The 20515-nt window shown below is 43.7% G+C and overlaps 1 protein-coding gene across 2 annotated transcripts in view; it reads right to left on the bottom strand.

Moving 5' to 3' along the window:
* COQ9 (coenzyme Q9) overlaps positions 1-20515 on the bottom strand; it is a 95878-nt gene that overhangs the window by 25847 nt on the left and 49516 nt on the right. For both annotated transcript variants that reach the window (XM_030203571.1, XM_030203572.1), the window contains exons 5-6: positions 18530-18614; positions 105-209 (exon numbers count right to left, since the gene is read on the bottom strand). In XM_030203571.1, the coding sequence (XP_030059431.1) occupies positions 105-209; positions 18530-18614 (190 nt within the window). The remainder of the gene's footprint in view (positions 1-104; positions 210-18529; positions 18615-20515) is intronic.

Genomic DNA, 20515 nt, shown 5'->3' with positions numbered 1-20515 from the left:
CAGGCCGGAACAACTTTAGACAGACCAGACCTGAGGGTTGTTTGGGGGAGGGAAGAGAGGACATGGTACAGAGATAAATTCCTTTATGAACAGCTGGTGCTTACATCAGTAGACTGATCTCCCGCGTAATGCCACATATCATCCACCATGCTAGTGAGTAAATTCAAGGCAGCAGGAATATTCTGGGGAAACAGCATGATACTCATAGCCTGATAGAGACAGGAGAGGAAACAAAAACATAAACCATGTTTAAAAAATTATTTTCATGTACAAAACAAATGTTACAAGTTTACAGCTTGTTACAGCACTGGACAAATATGATGGAAGTGGCTTTATAATACAGTGTATCATGTTTATGTCTCCATCTTCCTTCAAAAGCCTACTCCACAGCCTTTCATCCTCATCTGTATTTGGTTGTCCTGGATCACCACCACTCCCCAGTATGGGTGTCTTCAGTACTTTCTCAGTCCCATTTTCTCCTTTTCCCAGGATGTCTCTTCCTGAATCTGTTCCCTCCACAATATCTTTCTTTTGCTCTCTGCAATCTGGATGTTAGTTAGAGTGGAATGGAACTGTTTACTGTTACTTATATACAGGGACATATCTGCGTGGGGCCACGGGGGCCTGGGCCCCTGCAGATTTTGCCCTGGACCCCCTCCCGCCGTCAACCCTCCCCCGTCATCGCCGTGGGCCACCTTTGCTGGTGGGGGACCCCAACCCCCGCCAGCCGAGGTCCGCTTCCTCCTGCCGCTGCCTTTAAAAATATTCCTTCAGCTGGCGGGGGAACCCAACCCCCGCCAGCCGAGCCAAGGTCTTTTAAGTTCTTCTTCGTCCTCCATGCTGTTCAAAGCTGCTGAATCAAGTTTCGGAGTCTGACGTTGCAGCACGTTGTACGTGCAGGACGTCAGACTCAAAGACTCTGTTTCTGTGAGCCTGACGTCCTGCACATACAACATGCTGCGACGTCAGACTCCGAAACTGGATTCAGCAGCTTTGAACAGCACGGAGGACGAAAAAGAACTTAAAAGACCTCGGCTCTAGCGGGGATTGGGGTCCCCCGCCAGCTGAAGGAATATTTTTAAAGGCAGCGGCAGGAGGAAGCGGACCTCGGCTGGCGGGGGTTGGGGTCCCCCGCCAGCAGAGGTAGGTGACAGCGGCAGGGGGGTCGGCACTGGCGGCGGCAGCAGTGGCGGGGGGCTATAATGTGCTCCCTCGCTCTGGCCCCCCCTACCGCCGAAGTTCAGATACGTCTCTGCTTATATATTGTCTGGTTTGATTTTCTGCTCAGCTGGGCTAGCAGGACTTGAACATAACACCAGAGTGGTGTTACTGGTACAATTCTGTGTAATTACTTACCACTGGATTTAAGAAAGATCATCCCTTACTTACGGTTTAGGAAATAATTGAAGGCTTACTTGTTTGTGAAAGCCTTTGAGTGAGATTTTTCTCGGGGATTTATTACTGTTTTTATTTAAAATATTTTTAAGGATGTTCAGTTATAGTACTTATGTTATGCCTATTTTGATTATTATTTGTATATGTACTTTCAGGGCTTAATTTGTGCTGTTCTGACACTTCTGGCAGCTCCTCCCACACACACACATGCCAGTACCTTTTAAATGTTGTTTTCCTTGTAGAGGTCGCCGACAATTATTAAAATGGACTTGGGAAAAATACCCTGCTTATTTCTGGGATAAGCAGCATAAAATGTTTTGTACATTTTTGAGATCTTGCCAGGTATTTGTGACCTAGATTGGCCACTTTTGGAAACAGGATGCTGGGCTTGATGGACCTTTGGTCTGTCCCTGTATGGCAATACTTATGGTACTTATGGATCAGGGAGGCCTGCCTAACCATTAAGCCCAGCAAATGACAGATGGGGATGGCAGAAGTGCAATATTTAGGGCCCAGAGTGGGAGATGGACAGCTAAAGCCTGAGCCAGCTAAGGTGAAAGCTATACAGAACTGGCTCACTCCCCAAACCAAAACGCAAGTGTTGGCCTTCCTAGGGACAGCAGGATATTACAGAAAGTTTGTGCTTCACTACAGCACTATAGCCAAGCCCCTGACTGACCTGACTAAAAACAGACTACCCCGAATAATTACCTGGTTGCCAGAGTGTGAAGCAGCCTTTCAGGCATTAAAGATAGCATTAGCTACTGATCCAGGACTAGTTGCACCCAATTACCAGCAAAGATTTGTGGAACAGACTGATGCCTCGGCATATGGCATTGGGGCTGTACTCGACTGAGTGAATAGCAGAGAGGAGGAGCACCCCATTGTGTACCCAAGTCACAAGCTCCTTGACAGAGAGGTAGCATATGTCACAATTGAGAAAGAATGTCTGGCTTTAGTGTGGGCCCTTAAGAAACTGCAGCCATATCTGTATGGGCAAGACTTTACTCTCATCATAAATCACAATCCATTGGTCTGGCTTAAAAGAGTCTCGGGAGAGAATGGCAAGCTACTCCGGTGGAGCCTGTCCCTGCAGGTGTACAACTTCACCATACAGCACCGGAAGGGCAGTGAACATGAGAATGCTGATGGCCTCTCCAGGAAGGAACAGCCAGAAACGCTCTGACACTGGACTGTCAAGACCTGGCTAGCAGACTGAAAAAGGACACAGTCCAGGGTCTCTCTTAAAGGAGAGAGGTGTGTCAAACAGTGGGGTTTTAAGCCTGTAAAACTGTAATTATTTCTTGAAGTGTATTTTTCCTTGTTTGGGCTGCAGATGGCGATTGTTTTTTTTTTTTTTTGTGGAACTGTACCAGAAGTAACAGTTTTCTTTTATCCCGCCTACAACCCTTGGCTTAAGCTCTGAGGTAATTTTGTTTAGTCTCAGTTTGGTAGTAAAAGAGAGAAAGACCTCTTTACTGAGGCCCTGTGAACAGTTATATATTTCATAATTTGGGAACAGCTATATGTTCCTGAACTTCCCAGGCTCTAACCAGGCAGTGACTAAATGTTTAGATATCGATCCATATTCAGTTACCTGTTATTGTGTGCTGTTCTTTTTCATCTATTTATAGGGTTCACTGTTCAATTTCCTGACAATAAAACCTTTCAGTTTGTTGGCTCTGCTTGTCTGGACTGACTAAGAATCTTGGTGGTTTATGTGCTGGGTTTCTGGGTGCTTTCTAGGAACTGTGGGACCACTGGGAGTGTGGCACAAGTAACCTAGAAATCACCAGGGATAATTTGAGAGTGGGAGATTCGCCCAGGGGTGGTTGGGACCCAGTCAGTGGGAGGAGGGTCTAGTGTACAGCATATGCCCAGGTGCAGGTGGATCTGAACAGTACTGAGGACAGACCCTCTAAGTGGCCGCAGGGATAACCCCAGGCGGGTGGCTAGGCATTTTGTGATAACTCTCATTCTCCATGTTTCATCAACTCATAACCCTGGAGTCACCTTTGACTCATCTTTCTCTGCAAATATCCTACAGACTGCTAAATTCTGTCGTTTTTTTCTCTACAATATCACCAAAATTTGTCCCTTCTTTTCTAACCTCACTACCAAAACCCTTATCCCCACTCTTACCACCTAATGCTTAGACTATTGCAACTTGCTTCTCACAGGTCTCCCATTAAAACATCTCTCTCCCCCTTCAATCCGTTCAAAATTCTGCTGCATGACTTATATTAGCCATCTCCTCGTCACTTCATTGGCTCCCCATCCCTTTCAGCATACAGTTCATACTCCTCTTATTGACTTACAAGTGCAGCTCCTCAGTACCTCTCCACTCTTATCTCTCCCTACATTCCTGACCAGGAACTCTGCTCATCAAGTAAATCTCTCTTATCTGAATCCTTCTGCTCCACTGCCAACTCCAAACACCATTCCTTTTATCTTGCTGCACCATATGCCTGGAATAGACTTCTCGAGTCAGTACGTCAAGCTCCGTCTCTGGCCATACTCAAATCTAGAATAAAAGCCCACCTTTTTGAGGCTGCTTTTAACTCCCAACTCCTATTCACTTGTTCAATACCCATGTCTGTTTTATCGTTCTCACCATAAGTAATTCCCTAATCCCTTATTTGTTCTGTCTGTCCTGATTAGATTGTAAACTCCGTCGAGCAGGGACTGTCTCTTACATGTTTAGAGTACAGTGCTGTGTACATCTAGTAGCAATATAAAAATAAGTAGTAGTAGTTACCTTCAAATCTTCAAGGGAATAGACTACTGGTCACAGAAGCAGGCTGAGAACCAGAAAAGCCAGGAATCAAACCCTACTTACTTTTCACTGATGCTCCTTGTGATCCTGGACAAGTCCTTCATCCTCCATTACCTCAAGTACTAATTGAGATTGCAATCCCACTTGAAATAGGACACTGGCATAGCTAAGATTGAATGGACCTCTGTAACACTATGTTTCCCAAGAAAGTAAGGGCTGTGGAAAAGAAAAACCCTACAGAGCTCCAGTCAGGGAGTAAGGGACTGCTGATATGTGTGGAAATTGAAGGTCATCTGGGGCAGGAGTATGTAAAGAGGGAGATGTTGGCAGTATGGTTTTTAGGTTGGGGGAATAGGGAAGGAGAACAAGTGGGATGGGTAAGGAAGTATCTGGCTGTGTGTAAGATGCCTGATGCCTGAGGTGAGGGCAGGGGAGCAAGAGTTTGTGTACACTAAGGGGCGTAGTGTGGATGTGATGTGTAGGGATAAAGGTATGTAAGGTTAATAGGGCAGTGGTGCAGTAGGAGTGCCAGTATAACAAGCATGGGGGGTGGAATATGGTTTGAGAAGGGTATCTGGGGCAGTGGTGCAGAAGGGATGTCTGAGAAGAATGCATAGGTAAAGATGGAGTGCAATTGTTCAGGGGGGTACTCCTGACCCTTTCCTTTCTATTACCTCCCCTTCCCCCCAACCACGGGGCAGATGAAAGCTTTTAGTCTGAGGTGCTGACATCATATTAACTTTTAAGCAGCTATTTCTTATAATAGTCCAAAGACGCTTACAGACATGAAGTAAGGAGCTAAAAACAAGCCCCTATGTGCTCTTGGGGGAATTCTGTGCAAAATATTTAAAAATTCTGCATTATTTGTTTTTGCACAGAATTTCCCCATCATAAGGCCTGAAATTTCTTCCTCAGGTTCCATCTATTACTCCAACTGCAGTTCTTCCAACAAGACCCCTAATCCTGTCTGCCCACACTGTCTTCTCCCTCATGCAACCCCCCCAGGCACCCCCCCCCCCCCCATCATTCTTTCTTCTCCTCTCCCCAGCTCTCATTGTATCTCTTCCCTCCCCTCCCCCATGGTACACCTTCAAGCGTGATCTCTTCCCACACAAGGGGTATAATCTTAGGTTTCTCTGCCCCCTTCTTTCTCTATACCACACCTCCCCAAATCCTCATGGTACATTCATCACATGCTCTGTCTCTCCTCTCCCATAGTACACTCGTACCATGCTCTGTCGCCACACCAGGGCTACAATCTCAGGTTTCTCTGCACCATCCCCTAAAATCCTCATGGTACTTTCACCCCCATGCTCTGTGCTCCCTACCCCATGGCATACTTACCCATGCTGTACCCCTTCCCCTCTCCTCAATGACACACTCACCATGCTCTGTCCCCCGTCTCCCTCCTCATGGCACATAGGTAGATGGTGTAAGCTTTGTTGATAACTGCAAAGCTTTCTAGATCACTTAAATGTAAGTTTTGCAGTGGTGTTTTGTAAAAGCTGCAATTTTGACAATAGTTTATTTTAATCATTTATTTATAATTTTTTTCATTTTACAAGGATCGCTTGCAAAACAGTAAAACAGAGATGATTGTACATTAAAACAATATTAGAAGAAAACAATCTCAACAAGATAAATGGATTTTATACAATCTTTCTCTTTCTTAGACCACAAAATAAATAGGGAGAGTGAAACAAGACAAGGAGATCAATTTAAACAACAGCAAACAAAGAAAACGTGGTATTAACCTGATTATCCCCAGTTATTATTTATCTAAATCATTATTTCACATTGATCATCTGGTTGGTTTCTTAAAGACCATAACTGTGCATAGTCCATCAATTTCATTGGAAACATACTTATTATCCAATATTAGTGAAAGTAATACACCTCATTTCATTTTTTTTCCCTTTTAAAACCAGAAATTGTTTAACAATACAAACCCTTGAATCTCCAATCCAATTCCCGCTGATTAAAGTAATCCCAGTTTCACAGGCTTCACTCCTTTTGAATTAATATATTAAGAGAAATCATTTCAGAGGAAAAAAAACATTAGGAGTCATACCCGGAACTCTGGGAAAACAACAATCTCGATATTAATCATCTGTAACAATATTCATTTTGTTCAAATTTTTCTGGTCTTTTATCATTTTCAAATCTTAACCGTTTCCTACTTCAGTAGAACTTCATTTGCTGTATATTCTCAAAGGATTCGATTAGATTATCCATTTGGCTCATTAACAAGACTATATCTGAAGCAAAGTCATTCTCTACCACCGTCAGGTCCTGGAGCACCCTCCAGATGACCTTCAATGCAACCTCCACGGGAGCCAAAAACTCCAAGCTGATAACTCTTAAGGGTTTAGGAGTAGCACCGCCGACACGGGTTCAGCTGTAAACGACTTCCGTTTCAGCATACACCCCTGACTCACTCCTCCACTCCTTTGGGCATGGTGGTTAAATGATTTTTGAGCGATGAAGTTGTTTCCAGGTCCAAGAGCATCGATGCTCCTTCGTCGGCACTAATCAAAGGACTCATCAACCCAGTCATCTATGGGCAGCTTGTCATACAGCGGTCCCACACTTGCTGCACAGGGGACAAAACGCTGGTCATCGGCGGCTGACCCCCCATTGTCCCCTTCCTCTGTTAAGGCAACTGCAATGCAGAGAGGAAATTTCAAGTGAACAAAAACTGAACTTCAGAGGACAGCTGGGCCGTTGAGTGTACGAGCTTCAGGTCACCATCTTTCCTCTCTCCCTAATTTGGGACACTCTTTGTCTGGTTTCTCCTCAGAGGCCTGTCTGATATGGGTAACCCTTCAGCATAGCCTCTGAGTCATTGAAACACAGAAGCCCCTCCACCACTTACAAAGTGGTGTCCCTTCGGAGGGGATTTTAACAATAGTTTAGATAGTAGACCTAAATAAAGAATGTTGAAGTAGTCCATATGAGTTAAATAAGAGCCTGCACCAAAACTCTGAACTCTTCAAAGTGAAAATTAAATCTAATTTGATATATTTATTTTAAAAAACAAAACAAAAAAACAACCTTCCTCACAATGGATTTTCACTTGTGGCTCCAACAGGAGGCCATTCCACACATTTACCACCCTTTCCATGAAGGAGTATTTTCTTAGATTTCTCCTAAGCCTATTTCCTCTTAACTTCATCATATGCCCTCTCATTCCAGAGTTTCCCTTCATTTGAAAAAGGCTCATCTCCTGTACAATAACGCCACTGAGGTATTTAAACGTCTCTATCATAGCCCCTCTCTCCCAGCATATACATGTTGAGGTTCATGAGCCTGTCCATATATGTTAAACGGCAGAGAGTGCTTACCAATTTTGTAGCCGCCCTCTGGACCGACTCCATCCTGTTCATATTTTTCCATAGGTGGGGTCTCCAGAATTGCACACAGTACTCTAAATGGGACCTCACCAGAGTCTTATACAAGGGCAGTATCACCTCTTTTTTCCTGCTGGTCATCCCTCTCCTTATGCACCCAAGCATCCTTCTGTCTTTGACAGTCGCCTTTTCTACCTGTTTGGCCACCTTAAGGTCATCAGACACAATCACCCCCGTCCCGCTCTTCTTTCGTACACAGAAGAACATCACCCCCTATACTGTACTGTGCCCTTGGATTCTTGTGACCCAAATGCATGACCCTGCATTTCTTAGCATTAAATCTTAGTTGTCAATTATCGGACTATTTTTCAAGCTTTGCCAGATCCTTCCTCATGTCATCCACACCCTCCGGGGTGTCCACCCTATTACAGAGTTTGGTATCATCTGCAAAGAAACAGACCTTATCAGACATCCCTTCCGCAATATCACTCTCCTCCTTTGTCTTACTATTGAATCACACCATTTGGTGATCGCTAGAACAAGGAGCTGAGGACTGTGCTAGCTGTGACACCAATCTCCAATGTTCTAATACAACACCTCACTGCACCTCTGCTATTCAACAAACCTATCTACAAGACAGGGTATAAAATACTTTAAGGAATCAAATTAAGCACGAAACAGATAAATATCTAATTTCTATTGATACTTGTGCTAAACCCTCAAATATCAGAGGCTTGACAGTTTTCAAATGCAGTGTTCAGGAAAATAATCCTATATCACAATCAAAAGTGAGTCTAAGAGTGAGTAAATTGAGGCAAAAGTATCCTTAAACAGGGAATAATAGAATATCATTAGCACTGAGTAAAACTGAAGGCCCAATTTCCATAGGCCCTGGCCAAAGAGCTAATAAAAACATGAAAAGAATTTGGGGACAACAGGAATCCCTGGAGCCTTCCAAAAGGGGATTACCAAGAAAGAGAAATGATAGCTCCCAGTTTTTACTTTATATAATCTATTAGACAAGAACTTATGAAACTATTTTAAAACACCATCAGAGATCCCTAACTTCATCTTGCTAATACCAACTCATGATCCAAAATACTAAATGCAGAAGACAGGTCCAATTGTGATATGGCTTGGTTATTCTTATGAAAAATTCTTCTATCAAAAACCTCTGCAATATTGTACTGACTTCTACAAACCGACTGTAACAAATCAAAAGACTGTATTGTAAAACACTGTATACCGCTAATCAGTCCTAGCAGTAAAGCAAATTCTAATAAACTATAAACTAGGTTGGCTGCAGACAAACACCTGCATGGTCCATCCAGCCTGCCCAATAGAAACTCATAGCATATGATGATATATATATATATATATATTCTTGATCGTAGAAGTCTACCCAGGACTGGACACACTCCCCACCTAGTGTAACCCTCGAGTAGGTCTCTGGGGAGGAGTCAGGGCACTTAATGTTGTCTCAAGAGGTGGTGTTAAGTGCAGCTACATTAATTGGCAGTTGTGCCACCTCGAGTGTGGTACTGATCCATATGCTGTCACTGTTGGCCACTCCTCTGATCAACCCCATCATATGCATGAACTGCCCCCTACCTACGTTAAGAAGATAGCACTTTTTTATTTTTTAAACTGTGCTGGTTTTAACAAAAGGCAGCCACTAGCACAGGTACCATACAGTAAAACCCATGCTAGCTTCTTAACACAGCTGAGTAAAGGGCCCATAAAGAAGCCATTACAAAGGTTAAAAGTTGCATGCTGATTAAATTCACTATCTTGAAAGCCCAGATTAGAAAAAGTTAAAAGAAAATGGCTAAATTATGAAGTGAAAGAGACTGTATTTATCTGTATTTAGCTCATATCTTTTTCAATAGTACTTGAAGGTGAGTCACCTTCAAGTACACTAGGTATTACCCTGTCCCAGGAGAGTTTACAATCTAATTTTGTACCTGAGGAAATGGAAGATTAATTGATGTGGCAAGAAGTAGCAGAGGATTTGAATCCAGATTCCCTGGTTGTCAGTCCGGTGTTCTATCCACTATGTTACTCCTCCAAATGGACATTTTTTCAAAAAAATAAAAAGTGGATCCAAATAAAGAACACAGAAAACAGCATGAGCAATGGCACATCACATGTAACGCTTCAACTAAGCAGACCAAAACAGAATTTGAACAGAAGCTTGCTACAGAGGCAAAATCTAGTATTAAAAACTTTAAGCCTGTGAAGGAATCAATTGGGCCACCAGATAAGCAAGGGCTAAATGGAGTACTCAGTAAAGAAAAAGCCATTGCAGGAAAAGCAAATTCTTTGCTTTGGTCCTTGAGGGATTTGGGGAGATATCTATGTCAAAAACATTCTTCGAGGGCAATGATTCAGGGGAACTGAAACAAACCACAGTGAATTGACAAGATGTCTAGATGGCACACAACCTAGAGTTCTAGAAACTTGAAAATGAAATTGCACACTTATTACAAGTAGCCTCTAGGTTTTCACTCCAACTGGAGAATTAGAGGTGGTCAACATTAACACCCATTTTTAAAAAGGGTTCAAGTGATGATCCAGGATACCACAGACCAGCGAGTGTGATATTAATACCCAATAAAATGGTAGAAGCTAATCTGAAGAGCAAAATTATTGATTATCTGGATTGACATAGGATTAATAGGGCATAGTCAACATGGATTTGGCAAAGGAGAGTCTTATCTTACCAACCTGTTAGATTTTTCTGAAGAGGTTAATAAGAAGGTGGAAAAGAGTGAATTGGTGGATATATAGAGGGGCATAATTGAACGAAAACGTCTATCTCCATGGGAATTTATCTCCGAGAACGGGTCCGTGAAGGGGCGGACCGAACCGTATTTTCGAAAAAAATAGACGTCCATGTTTTATTCGACAATTTGTGAGCTGGGCGTTTTTGTTTTTCAGTGATAATGGAAAATGAAAGCGCCCAGCTCAAAAACGAATAAATCCAAGGCATTTGTTCGTGGGAGGGGCCAGGATTCGTAGTGCACTGGTCCCCCTCACATGTCAGGACACCAACCGGGCACCCTAGGGGGCACTTTTACAAAAACAAAAAAAAAGGTAAAAGAGCTCCCAGGTGCATAGCACCCTTCCCTTGTGTGTTGAGCCCCCCAAATCCCCCTCAAAACCCACTGCCCACAAGTCTACACCATTACTATAGCCCTAAGGGGTGAAGGGGGGCACCTACATGTGGGTACAGTGGGTTTGGGGGGGTTGGACGATTAAGCATTAAGCGGCACAATTGTAACAGGTAGGGGGGGGGGATGGGCCTGGGTCCACCTGCCTGAAGTCCACTGCACCCCCTAACAACTGCTCCAGGGACCTGCATACTGCTGCCAGGGAGGTGGGTATGACATTTGAGGGTGAAAATAAAAAGTTGTGAAACATCATTTTTTGTGGTGGGAGGGGGTTAGTGACCACTGGGGGAGTCAGGGGAGGTCATCCCCGATTCCCTCTGGGGGTAATCTGGTCATTTAGGGCACTTTTTGGGGCCTTATTCGTGAAAAAACAGGGTCCAGGAAAAGTGCCCTAAATTCTAGCTACAAACGCATACTTTTTTTCCATTATCGGCGAAAGGCGCCCATCTCTCCTCGGCCGATAACCACGCCCCAGTTCCACCTTCGCCACACCTCCGACACACCCCCGTCAACTTTGTACGCTTCCGCGATGGAGTGCAGTTGAAAACGTCCAAAATCGGCTTTCCATTATATCGATTTATTCGTTTTTGTGAGATAAACGTCTATCTCCCGATTTGGGTCGAAATCTAGGCGTTTTTCTCTTTCAATTATAAGGATAGTGTATCTAGATTTTCAAAAAGTGTACACAATAAGGTCCCGCACAAGAGGCTTGTCATAAAATTAAAAAGTCATAAGCTAGAAGAGAATGTTCTATTGTAGACTATTTACTGGTTAAGAATGATAAGAAGAGTGTAGGACTAGATCAGTGGATTCCAAACCTGGTCCTGGAGACACCCCAGCCACTCAGGTTTTTAGGATATCCACAATGAATATTCATGAGTGGGACATGCATCCAGTGGAGGCAGTGCATGCAAATCTCTCTCATGGACATTCATTGTGGATATCCTGAAAACCCGACTGGCTGGGGTGCCTCCAGGACCACGTTTGGAATCAATTCCCTTAGTGCAGAGGTAAATAGTAGAGTACACCAAGGAGCTGTACAGAGACTGGCGTTTAAATGTATTTATAAATGATCTAGAAAAGAAGGCAACAAGTGAAGTGATCCAGATTGCTGATGAAACAAAATTATTCATAACAGTTAAATCATGAGCATATTATAAAGAATTTCAGGATCACCTTGTGAGATTGGGCATCTAAATAACAAAATTAAATTTAAAAGTGCACAAAAGCAAACTGATGCATTAAAAGGAAAATAATTTAGGCATCATCATTCAAAATTAAAAAGATCTTAAGCTTACTGTGGACAAAATACTGAAATTCTCAGCTCGGTGTGCTGTGGCTTTAGAACATTAGGAATTATTTGGAAAAGAATAAAAATAGAACAGAGGTCATAATGGTGGAATTGTGCCTTTATGCCCGTCTGCAGTTATGGTCAACTCATCTCAAGGATATACCTGAACTTGAAAAGGTTCAGAGAAGGGTGACCAAAATGATAAAGGGAATGAACAGCTTCACTATAAAGGCAGCTAAACAGGTTATGGCTCTTCAGTCTGGGAAAGAGACAACTGACTGAAGACATGATTGTATGTGAGTGGGGTGCAATGGGTAAATAATGAAGAGTTAATTTTTTAAAACAGTACTAGACCTGAGGACATTTCACAAAGGTAACAGGTAGCATCTTTAGAAAAAAAATGTTTTCATTTAGCACAATTAATCTGTTGCCAGAGGATGTTGTGAAAGCAGTTAGTATAGCTAGGTTTAGAAAGAGGTTAGACAAATTCCTACAGGAATCTCTTCATAAAGGTAGTTAATAAATCCAAATAAATAAATAAATATATCTTTATTAGTCATGTGGACTTGGGAAATCCAAGCTTATCCGTGGGTACAAGCGAAAAGGACTGAATCTGTTATTTGGGATTCAATCACTTTGGTCTGATCCATAGTAATATAGTAGATGACAGCAGATAAAGACCTGAACAGTCCATCCAGTCTGCCCAATAAGACATACTGCATCATATGCTATGCAGGAGGTAATTATAAAGCTGCATAAACATCACAGGGGGGGTAATTCTATAAAATGAGTCTCAATATTTAGGCACCAAGAACATGCATAATGACCTGAATACCAGCAAATATGTGAAAAATGCAAACATTCCAGCTATGCTATAAACTGGCAACTAAATTCGATAGTATGTAGTTTGAAAATGGGCAGTGTGTGTGTTTTTTTTTTTTTTTTTTTTTTTAATGATCAAGGCGCAAGCAAATACACTAGTTCTATGACTGGTGTAAACGGTTGTGTCTAAATGAAACTCATGTATTTTACCTGTAGTGCTAGTATTCTATAAAGGACAGTAGACTCCTACTTTCCTTTACGGAACAGGTTCCAAATAGGCACCCCTTTATAGAATTGCCCTCATTATGACAGCAAACAATGAAAGAAAACTCTGCTTTTAAAAGCTAATGATCATGGCTGCTTCTGGCATTAGGGTTTACAGAGCATTGAGGAGGAACGGGGAGCCCTGTCCAGCATGATCTGAATGCTAGCAGGCCCCCCCCCCATCTCCCTCAACAGACAACCTGAACCAGACAAGAGCCCCCCACACCCCAAGCTAGCGACACGGGGGCTGTGGGTCCAATAGACCTCTAGACCTCAAGCCTCACATCTCCCAAAAAAGTCCTGGTGGTCCAGAGGGCCACAAACCCAACCCCCCACCTGGTGGTCTAGTAGCCCCCTCTCCCCCCCCCCCCAACCTCTGTGATGGACGAGGGTGTAGAACACTCTCCTCCTCTTCCAGCGCCGCCTTCAAAATGGTGGCACCCTGCCCAGCACAAGGATGCCCTGGGCATGGCACCGCCATTTTGAAGGGATGGCGGAGGTCCGGGGGTCCATAAGTACATAAGTAATGCCACACTGGGAAAAGACCAAAGGTCCATCGAGCCCAGCATCCTATCCATGACAGCGGCCAATCCAGGCCAAGGGCACCTGGCGAGCTTCCCAAACGTACAAACATTCTATACATGTTATTCCTGGAACTGTGGATTTTCCCAAGTCCATTTAGTAGTGGTTTATGAACTTGTTCTTTAAGAAACCGTCTAACCCCTTTTTAAATTCTGCTAAGCTAACCGCCTTCACCACGTTCTCCGGCAACGAATTCCAGAGTTTAATTATGCGTTGGGTGAAGAAAACTTTTCTCCGATTTGTTTTAAATTTACTACACTGTAGTTTCATCGCATGCCCCCTAGTCCTAGTATTTTTTGAAAGCGTGAACAGACGCTTCACATCCACCTGTTCCACTCCACTCATCTCTATATATAAAAGGCACCTCCAACGTTCTAAATGAAGCCTCCAACCGGAAACTTGAGGTGGCATAGATATCCGGTTTAGCAAGTACACAAAGGAAAAGAGAGTTGCAAGTAAAGCAATTAATTCCTGCCACAGTTGTTTTCTCAGGCACCTGGAGTGGTTGCCCTGGGTGATTAACAAGGTCAGCTGGAGTGCACAGGGAGGGGGGAGGGAGATCCTGGAACTGGGAGGGAGGAGGGAGTGATGGGCCGGGCCCCTGGCACACACTCTGATTCTCATACATACACTATCACTGTCAGACACACTCGCACCCAGTCACACACACACTCTCGCACATTCCCTCTCTCTCACAGAGTCAATCTCACACACACTCTCTCAAACATACCCACTTCGAGGAAAACCTTGCTAGCACCCGTTTCATTTCTCAGAAATGGGCCTTTTTTATTAGTTATTTTATATACCTCTATCATGTCTCCCCTCAGCCGTCTCTTCTCCAAGCTGAAAAGCCCTAGCCTCCTTAGTCTTTCTTCATAGGGAAGTCATCCCATCCCCGCTATTTATTTATTTATTGCATTTGTATCCCACATTATCCCACCTCTTTGCAGGCTCAATGTGGCTTACAATACATCATGGGTACTGGAAATAGGAGTGCATATACATTAGGTTTACAGAAGATTTGTGTTACATGGTGGTGAATTATATAATGGTGTTAAAGCAAAAGACATTATAAGACAGTGCTAGAAAGCAAAAGACATTATAAGACAGTGTTAGAAGTTCAGAAGATTATACATTTGCATGTTGATCTTTGTGATATATCTTGTCGAAGAGATAGGTTTTTAATAGTTTTCGGAAATTGGTCAGTTCATAGATCGTTTTCAAGTTGCGTGGTAGCGCATTCCAGAGCTGCGTGCTTGTAAAGGAAAAGGTAGATGCATGCATTGATTTGTATTTCAAACCCTTGCATTTTGGAGGACGAAGAATGAGGGGTGTATGGGAAGATTGTTTTGCGTTCCTGGGTGGTAGTTCTATTAGATCTGATATGTAGGCTGGGGCGTTACCATGGATGATTTTATGGACTAAAGTGCAAAGTTTGAACGTGATGTGTTCTTTTAGTGGGAGCCAGTGTAGTTTTTCTCATAAGGGTTTTGCGCTTTCGTATTTTGGTGTGCCAAATATTAGTCTGGCTGCCGTATTCTGAGCTGTCTGAAGTTTTTTGAGTGTTTGCTCTTTACAGCCAGCGTAGAGTGAGTTACAATAGTCCAGGTGACTGAGTACCAGTGATTGTACCAGATTGCGGAAGACAATCCTTGGAAAGAATGGTCTAACTCTTTTCAGTTTCCACATTGAATGAAACATCATTTTAGTTGCCTTTCGCTGCACCCCACAGACCTCCACCTCCTCTGTTTGACAGATCTGGGCTTTTGACAGCCCAGACTTGTCAAACTAACGCGGGAGGATAGGCACAATCCTCCTGCACTTTACCCCTATGATCAGAGCTAATAGTGTGCCTAAATTTGCACGCTATAGCCCCGCGCTGTTTCAGCACTATTTTTACAGTGCTGTTTGGAACAGTGTGGGGCTTCTGATCATGCACACATAACTTAGTAAACTTTTACCTAAGAACGATGCCAGCTCCTTCACTGGCTATTTGACTCCTGCACCACATAACTGAGGCGATTACATCTGTTGACATTGCAGCACCTTCGTGTGTCTGTGTGCATGTCTGCTTTTTTTCTGACCTGAAACCACAGACATGCTGTGTTTTCTTGAGTTGGTGCCTCATACCCCACCACTGTGAGACTCCAGCAGTTTACTTTCAGTGTCAGTCCTAGCAACACGACTGAACTATTTACATCAGCATAAAAACAAAACAGGAAAAAAACCCTATGGTGTATCGAAGATGCAATGGAAGGAGTAGGGGATGACGCAATGACTTCCATTCGGAGAATAACTTCCATTTGGAGGATAAATGTAAAAGCAGTCTTTATCGAGCAAATCACCAAGGGTAGGACCCAACGTGGGGCGGTGTTTCGGTGGACAAACCCACCTGCCTCAGGGGTCACACAACACTTCAAAGCATAAATGCTATGTTGATGGCGCCTATCAGGAATGATGGAGAGTATGTCAACTATATGTTTTGTGGAAATAATGACACAAAATGAACACAAACACATCCAACGTGTGGTCAGTGGCAGCAGCATTCGCATCTGTATTGTTTTTGTTCATTTTGTGGCATCCAGGGCCAGCTCAAGAGGATGTGACACCCGGACCAATTTAAATGCTTCAGCATCCCACGCCTCCCTGCAAGGCACACTGAGATTGGATGTAACTGGTCATCCAATCCCCATCCCAGCATGCCTTGCTAGTTGAAACTAGCTGACTGGGCCTTCCAGGAAGGGGTAGGGCAATTCCAAAGTGCTCCATGCGCCCATCAACTGCTGCCAAGCAGACCTGGGCTGGATGAAGGCACTTTGGGACCCTCTTGAGGGGAAGGAAAGAGATCAGGACTGTCTCGAAGGGAGATTTTGTGTCCCAGGTTCTGTCTATACAGTAATTCAGAAGAAAAGACCATGATAAAGTATATAATATCATGGTCATTGTTGATATCATATCCAGTGTCCCTCCACCCCCTCCCACTGCCCACCTTCTGCCAATCTATGTGCTGAATGGAAAGTGCCACAAGTTGGAGGGCGAGCCTACGAGGAGTTGGCATCCAGCCATGGAGGGAGGAGGAGAAGTCAGAGAAGAACAAGCACTGTCTTGGCACCCCCGCTTCCTCCTTGCTAGTTGCTACCTGATGCTGCAGAGTGCGTGCGAGTGACAGTAAAAGAGAACTTCCATTCTATGGGCCAGGTGACATCATGGGGCTCAGGCATTTGGCGCTGTTTATCGCCTGCACCCTGGATCAGAGCCTCACCTGATCCATAGGCTGAGCCGCCCCTGGTGGCATCACTTCCACAACACATAGAACTGACATACTCTCCATCATTCCTGATAGGCACTATCAATATTGCGTTTATGCTTTGAAGTTATGTATGACCCCTGAGGCAGGTGGGTTTGTCTGCTGAAACCTTGGTGCTTTGTTCAATAAAGACTGCTTTTACATTTATCCTCCGAATGGACGCATTGCATCATCCCCTACTCCTTTCACTACATCTTGTATTTACATCACAACTATTCCTCTCATAACTAAACCAAGTTTTACTTTTTTTTCAAATCCAGGGCTAGATTTATTAACTTGCATTCATAGGCGTAGACTGGGGGGGTGAGGGGGGGCAATGCCCCCCAAACGACGACAACTGGAATGGCGACTTTTTCCTGAAGTCGCAGCGACGAACCGGCAGGCAGTGCTGCTGTAGTAAAAGCAACAAGGAGGCAGGTTCGACTCCGTCCGTCACTTCCCTGCCCTCTCAGCGTCCCGCCTGAAAGGAAATGACATCACAGGAAGGCGGGACGCAGAGGGCAGGGAAGTGACGGACGGAGTCGAACCTGCCTCCTTGTTGCTTTTACTACAGCAGCGCTGCCTGCCCGTTCGTCGTTGCGGGAGCTGCTTGACTGGAGGTTGAGAGGCAGGGATAGTGCTGGGCAGACTTATACGGTCTGTGCCAGAGCTGGTGGTTGGGAGGCGGGGCTAGTGCTGGGCAGACTTATACGGTCTGTGCCCTGAAGAGCACAGGTACAAATCAAAGTAGGGTATACACAAAAGTAGCACACATGAGTTGTCTTGTTGGGCAGACTGGATGGACCGTGCAGGTCTTTTTCTGCCGTCATCTACTATGTTACTATGTGTTGCGGGGCTGTGAGCTGATCAGGGTATGGCTTGTGGTCAGGAGGCTGGCGGGGCGCTGTCGCCCAGAGGACTGCTTCAGTAAGTGTGATGTGAGCGGATCCTTGGTGTAAGTAGATTCTCGCACGTTAGCGAGCGGAGGAGGCAGGTGAATAATGGAGGATACTGGAGTTTTTGGTGGCTAGAGAAAAAAAAACAAAAGAAGGCCTTCCTATATAGGAGGGAGTAGCAGAATGCCAGGTATATTAGATCTTTCTTGCTGTGTTTTTACTCTTTCCTCCATATTAGCATATTCATTTGCATATATATATGCAAATGAATATGCTAATATGCTCCGCCCCATCCTTTGCCCCCCCAAATGAAACAGTCAAACTACGCCTATGCTTGCATTAATATTTCAATGTATGTTATTGCACGTTAAAATGGGCATTATTTAACTAAAAGTATCATGGGGCCTATTTACTAATAACCTACATTAATTATATTAACGGAGGTTACTAAACCTCACCTCTAGTTTACCAGCCTTCCATTTAACAGTCTCAGTCTCTTGAACACAGAACTAGATATGAGGCAATGGAGTTGAACATGAGACTTGTTCGATTTTAAGTTTTGTCTCCATCTGTTGGGTAGGACAAAATCCCAAGCTATCAGGCAGAGTAACCAAGAAAAACAAGCTTAAAGAGAGACATGCATGCTAAAACACACAAACTACTGCTTGATCTCTCATCAATGTCAGTTCAGTACCTGAGGCCATTTGTCAATGTAGGGAATCAACATCTTCAGCCGGGCTTCTATTGCATCTCTCAGGAACTGATCCGTTTTCTTCTTTCTGAGAGGAAGAAAAAAAACATGTTCAACACTCACCTCCAAGAAATTAATAAAATGTCCTGCAAATATTGTCCCCTGTTCAGGCTCTGTGCCCAACAGGTATACTCTGGTCCTTTCAAAAGGGCTTTGTCTTAAATAAAATTCTATGAGAAAGCCAAAGCTTTCCTACATGTCTGTCAGGTTGCCCATGAAAAAAAGAATTCAGAAGTATTAGCTCTCTCCTTCTTCTTGCCTTGCTAACACTGACAAAAAGATATTGGGGTGATGTTCAACTACACCCTTGATAACATTCTCCCAGTTCCACATTAATCCTCCTTTTCAGTTCAATTCATTCCTGCCTCATCTTTCTTTATTTCATCATCCATCCCTCACATTTCCACTCTCATTCCAGTCTAACAGTTATGTTTTGCTCGTGTACTGAAGCCTAACCCAAAGTGATACACAATAGTCAAAATACAACATCAAACTAATGATACAACAGAATAATAAAATACAGGAATAAATCAAGTAGTAAGTACATCCCTAAAGTAGTGTGTGTGTGTCAGATATGCGCATGCTCTGTTTAACTGCATGCCGTACTTCGGTCCTGTTTTTGGCGCCATCAATTTCTATGGGGACAAACTTCGGTTTAGCGCACCACTGATAAGTGCAAGATTCGCTTATATGCGTGGTTTAAGACCGCTTCTCTGCAGGAAAGACTCCGCATAAGCGCACGCACGGAATATGGAAGCCGATTGGCGCGTGACAAAGGGGCGATAAATTTGAAATCTCACTGGTTAACTGCCACAGGCAGAATAAGCGAAAGAAAGTTGTTAGAGTGTACACTGGAGTTGTCGTCGTCATCGCGCAACTGTAAGACTTTAACACTGGCTGAACGAATAGAAGTTCTTAAAAAATTAGAAAACAAAGTCAAGCATCTATTGCTAAAGAATATGGTGTCAATCCCAGTCAAATTTCACGTATCTTGAAGCAGAAAGATCAATTTCTGGAAGACTGGCAAAACAATACAAATCCACACATGAAACGTAAACGGGCGGGAAAAGCCGAGGATGTAGAAGATGCTCTTCTTCGGTGGTTTTCTCAAGTCAGGAGCAGACAGTTTCCTGTCAGTGGTCCACTGCTTATGGAGAAAGCTAATCAGCTAGCTGAAAGTCTTGGCCTAACTGAATTCAAAGCCACTGTTAGATGGTTGGAAAGATGGAAGGAGAGGAAGAACATAAAATTCAAGAAACAGCATGGTGAAAAACAAGACGCTGATGACTTTGGTGCTGAAAATTGGGTTGTTTCAGTTCTTCCTACCATCTTGAACGAGTTTGCACCTCGTGACATTTTCAATGCTGACGAAAACGGTCTCTACTGGCGAGCGATTCCTGATGGAACACTTGCATTCAAAGAAGCCAGAACTACAGGAAGTAAAATGTTGAAGGACCGACTGACGATCCTCCTTTGCTGCAATATGGATGGGTGTGAGAAGTTGGAACCACTCATCGTTGGAAAGAGCAAACAGCCCCATTGCTTCAAGAATGTTAAGCTGAGACATCTATCTTGGCATCCAGTCCAGCTCCTTAGTATTTACATAGATAAGCAGTAAGGAGAAACTAAGAACACACACAATCTTAAACAACTTGCTAACCCAACACTAACCAGACAAGCAAACATGTGGACCTCTTTCATCTCTGGACAACTGGTAGAGAACAAGAGATGTGCAGAAAGCACAATACAAGGTGACAGTTGTTATACGTCTCAGAAAAATCAGGTGGGCCTCTGGAATATTGGAAAAGACTGATGGAAAGAAAATAATCAGGTAAGACCTAATTTGTCCTTCCATTACATAGCTTCCAACTATTTCAGAACCTATAGGATGTTCAAAAGCAATCCTTAGAGTGAGTAGGATCCTGGTGC

Source organism: Microcaecilia unicolor, chromosome 5 (genome assembly GCF_901765095.1).
Source record: "Microcaecilia unicolor chromosome 5, aMicUni1.1, whole genome shotgun sequence".
Classification (NCBI taxonomy): Eukaryota; Metazoa; Chordata; class Amphibia; order Gymnophiona; family Siphonopidae; genus Microcaecilia; species Microcaecilia unicolor.
The sequence above is the reverse complement of the archived record's forward strand: the minus strand, read 5'-3'. Positions and strand labels throughout refer to the sequence as shown.